The 4316-nt window shown below is 37.0% G+C and overlaps 1 protein-coding gene across 1 annotated transcript; it reads left to right on the top strand.

Moving 5' to 3' along the window:
* Nucleotides 1-269: 269 nt before the first annotated feature.
* LOC149024459 (maltase-glucoamylase, intestinal protein) lies at nt 270-3826 on the top strand. The gene is made up of 4 exons (XM_089142951.1): nt 270-433; nt 654-879; nt 1003-1061; nt 3602-3826. The coding sequence occupies exons 1-4, from the start codon at nt 374-376 to the stop codon at nt 3779-3781; spliced, it is 525 nt and encodes a 174-aa protein (XP_088999077.1). The 5' UTR covers nt 270-373; the 3' UTR covers nt 3782-3826.
* The last annotated feature ends 490 nt before the right edge of the window (nt 3827-4316 follow it).

Here is a 4316-nt window from a genome sequence, read left to right as displayed (position 1 = left end):
TATATTTACAATCACTCTTCTTCTTCCATTCTTATATTTTCATAATTTCTATTGTTGTACAAATATTTTTCTTTCTTTATCATTTTCTTCTCTTAAAATTTAAGGTAATATTGAAAATTAAAAGACAAATTTGATTACTCTGGAGGTTATTACTACAATTTTACTTATTTATTTATTTTTTTCCGTTTCACAATTCTACTTATCTTATTCTTCTCTCTCTCTCTCTCTATTTTTTTTTTCAAAACAAAGAAAGATTGTTTTGATGTTTTCACGAGTTCTCGAGTCCAAAATGAAGTCAAATCACGCTCAATTTCGTTGAGTTTTCAGAATCTGCCGATTTCTGTTTCCAGTTCCAACAATTCGTAGGTTGTCAATGGCGGACGATGGGATCGAGAAGTCTCCTTCGGAACCCCCTCTCCCGCGTCCTCCTCCTGTAAGAGCCCTTCTTTCTCTCAGGACTCCAATTTATGCATCATTTCTCTTAACGAGTTTCATCCTCGAAATCTTGATTATTTCAAGTAGTATGTGAACGAGAGTTTGTAATGCTAATCTATTTGTTTGATCTCCTTAAATTAATGCTTGAAACGAAAGGTCTTAATATATTTGACTGGATATATGGGCTACTCCATTTCATGTGTGGACGGTGGACGTAGTTCCTTGAGGTTGTCTGCAGTAGTTCCAGAAGCCTAAGGCGATTCTCTGCTGGTACAGACGCTGGCTTTGCCTTGTCTTTGATCAATCGGAAGCTTGGTTCAGGAGTTCCACTAGCTTCGCATATTGAGGCGGTCAAAGAAGGGGATGAACCTGTCAGCTTTGGTCCTACTTCACTTCTGGTGGACTATGGCGAGGGTTGGATATTGCAGACAGTTGTGGAAGAAGGTATTCATTTTGGGTTCGTCAGAAATATTTTCGATTGAGTTCAGCTGTTTTGGATGGATGGATGGATGGTTTCAACTTTTATTTATTGGTATCTGCTCTGATTTGTGCCTCTCGCTGAAACAGGTCATGAGAAAAAGAAGAAAGTGGACCAACCATCACCAGAACATATTCCTGCTGCAATGGTATGCATCCACCATCTTTCTCATTAGCTCTTCGACCCTGGGAGTCGGAAGGGAGTCCTAATTCTCTTAATAGGTTCATATTTCTTCCGACGCAAGAAACAAAAGCTGTGGAGCTTATTCCTTAAAGTGCATGTCCACCCAGAATGAAGCACTTTCAACATCTGAAAATTAAGACTCAATTTATTTAGTATTTTTGATTAGTGGAATCAGCTTATTGAGTTGAGAAAAGCTCTTGGTCGACTACCTATAACTATGGAACTGAACTAACTCTGCAACAATGACTTTCAACTTGGCCGAGAAATGATGAATTGGTTTTTCTAGATACCTAAATTGGGACAGTCAGGTTTTATATCAAGTCCTTCACAAGAGGACACTAATTTTGAACTCCAACCTAGTGCAGAATTTGGAGTCTCGAACATCTCAATCTCTTTCTGTGCATCTTTGCATTCTAGGAATATAGTTGGCTTTACCTGATATAGACCAAGGAAAAGAAATCTGCAGATATATTCCACATGAAACAGTAATATTTTTATGACAAATGATAAATTTAATGTCTTGTTAATAACTTAATATGTTCAACTAATATATATAAACGAGCTTTGGATGAGTGATTCTTTCCATTCATCCCATGAGGAAGGAGACTATTTATGAGGGTCTTATCAATATAGGGAAATAGATAGCATATCACTCTCATAACAATACCCCTAGACCCTTATGTCATCTTAATCTTGTTTAAAGCACCATCATCATTCAAGTTTTTGGAAGACCTTCTCTCCTGTGTTTGCATATTTCTGCTGCTAATTCCACCTTATGCAACTGTCCACTATTGAAAACGCTTCCTTTAATAATTGACGCCTCCTCAAATCTTATTCTTAAATTGAATTTTAGCTAGATCTCGGAAGTACCTTCTGCAAAAAATTGTTATATGCAGGGTTCTGATTTATTATCTTCTGATGCTATTGTTTTGCTACCATTTGTGGCTCAATTGTCCATTCCAAGATTGTCCGTATTTGGGAATGTATATTCTTGCTACTCACCTAAAGAAGTTAGTTTGTGAACTGATGCAGTTCCAGCCCCAAATTAGGTTCTATTTCCCAGGAATAGGCCTAGGGTTGTGTTGTATAGGTATTGGGCCTTCGTTGGATGGGATTCCTTTGTAATTGGCCAACTTAGTGAACCTAAAACATGCGCAAATGAGTTGAGGAGGAAAATTCAATATACTTGGTTTTATACTTTTATTTTTGTTTAGTCACTATTAGAGTGACGCACATTATTTAGTTAATCCTTATCAAGGGACCTGATACACATTAATTAATTAGTCATTATCAGGGCTATGCATGTTATATAATTAGTCCTTGTTAAGGTAATGCATATTATTAGAGTTTGTTTAGATTCAGTTTAGTTTTAGAAATACAACTAGAAATTAGAAACTACAGCTTTTAAGGCTATAAATAGCCACCCATCGCATGTAATAGCTTCACAGTTCAGATTAATAAAGATTAGCTATTACAGCCTATTTTGTTGTTATGAGTGAAGAATTTGCCCCAGCGGTGGTAAAGAATCTCCGGGTGCTCGAGTGACGAAGTTTCTAGGTTTAAAAAGTTAAGTTTTCCATCGGATAGTCTGCCACAAGGTTTGTCCTCTTAGTAATTGGTAAGCCAGCAGTTCTCCGTTCCCCTTTTCGCTCTTTATTTTTTGTTTTGAAACCCAACCCCACCGAAACTAATTGTATCCCTTCCCCAATTCCACTCCAAATCCTCTGGAATATTAGATCCCTAAAACCCTAACCCCAAGTCCAAGATTTGAAGGGACTTAACCCTGCAGCCATCAATCAATAATTATCCATATTACCCACCTACAGACCCTGCTTTGACCCAAAAAGAAAACTGTAAACAGTTTTTTGCTGAAAGTTCTCTTGAAGTTTTAATTGTTCTTAACAGCTTATTCATCTAAGATCTTGGAACTGGTCCTCAATCAACTTAGGCTACATCAGTGAACCTAATTGGCCTAATGGCAAGTGGCCCTTTTCTTTGGGACTAAACATCTTTTTTCCAGTCTGCTACTTGAAATTCCTTTTATCATACTCTCCCTTCCAAATAAGAGTTGATTGCATGGTATCCTAGCCTTTACTTGGTTATTATTTGCACTAAAATAAAGGAACAAAGTTATCAGGTTGGAAAGAAGACTTTCAACTAATGTGAGTGATCTCTTTGAGGCAGGTACAAGGCTTTAATTAAGCTGAATGGTCCAGAAATCCAAATTGATTTCCATGGATTAAGATCATACACCTTTCAGAATGCATCTAAAAATCTCATCATCTTCTTGTAGGCTGTTACTGCACATAAGTTGAGATAATGATGAAATTGAAAATCATTGGTGAGCTTGATACTTAGTGTCATGGATTAGCAGTAACGGATTATCAGCTCCAAAGTTTTAGATTCCAGCATTTTCTCAATAATGCTTTTTGTTTCTGTTCTTGAGAACTATTATTTTATTGTACGTCTCAATTTAATATTTTAAGTTTGGGTTCATATTTGCAGAAGTCTGATGGCTCACATCATGCAAGGAGATCTGTTAAAGAGACAAAACCAGCAGTTGATTTTCTGTATATTGGAAAGATACTGCTTGCTTTTGTTATGATATTTGTACTTGGTGCAATGTTCACCTTAATTTTAGAAAATCTTCCCAGGCTAATCCTTTCTCTAAAGCCATCCATGTAGAATTTCAAATCTGATTCTGCGACCTAATGATTTTGAATATATAGAATAATGGTTACTAATTCTCTCCCCCCACCCTTTCCCCCTTCCCCCAACCTCTCCCCAAAATCCCCCCCCCCCCAAGTTGCTTTTCATGAATGATTTTGATTCTGTTTTTGGATTGATGTAAGGCAAGTTATCTGTATCAAGGACTTCCAGTTGGTAAGAGAGTTATCACCCTGTCTTGTTTAGAAGTCTTCGTGATACTGGCAGACACAGTAAATATTGTGGTCATGACTGAAATTCTCATGTGCAAACATCTGAAACTTCTTTGGTGGTTGGATAAAACAGAAACGGGCAGTAACACATATCTCCATATTATTCTCACTAGCTAGCACTTCAATGATCATCTTTCATGGCTTCATCTAGTCTATATAATTATATTCACCAGGAGGGGGATCAACCAAATCTGAAGTTCCTTCTTAGCCTATATTAGCCTTCGGTACATTCAGTTTATTAGATAAAAAGCTGAACTGTATTGGCATCACTAGGACTCTTC

Source organism: Hakea prostrata, chromosome 2 (assembly GCF_041222555.1).
Source record: "Hakea prostrata isolate BN-2017 chromosome 2, UWA_Hpros_2, whole genome shotgun sequence".
Classification (NCBI taxonomy): Eukaryota; Viridiplantae; Streptophyta; class Magnoliopsida; order Proteales; family Proteaceae; genus Hakea; species Hakea prostrata.
This window is presented reverse-complemented; position numbering and strand designations above follow the sequence as displayed.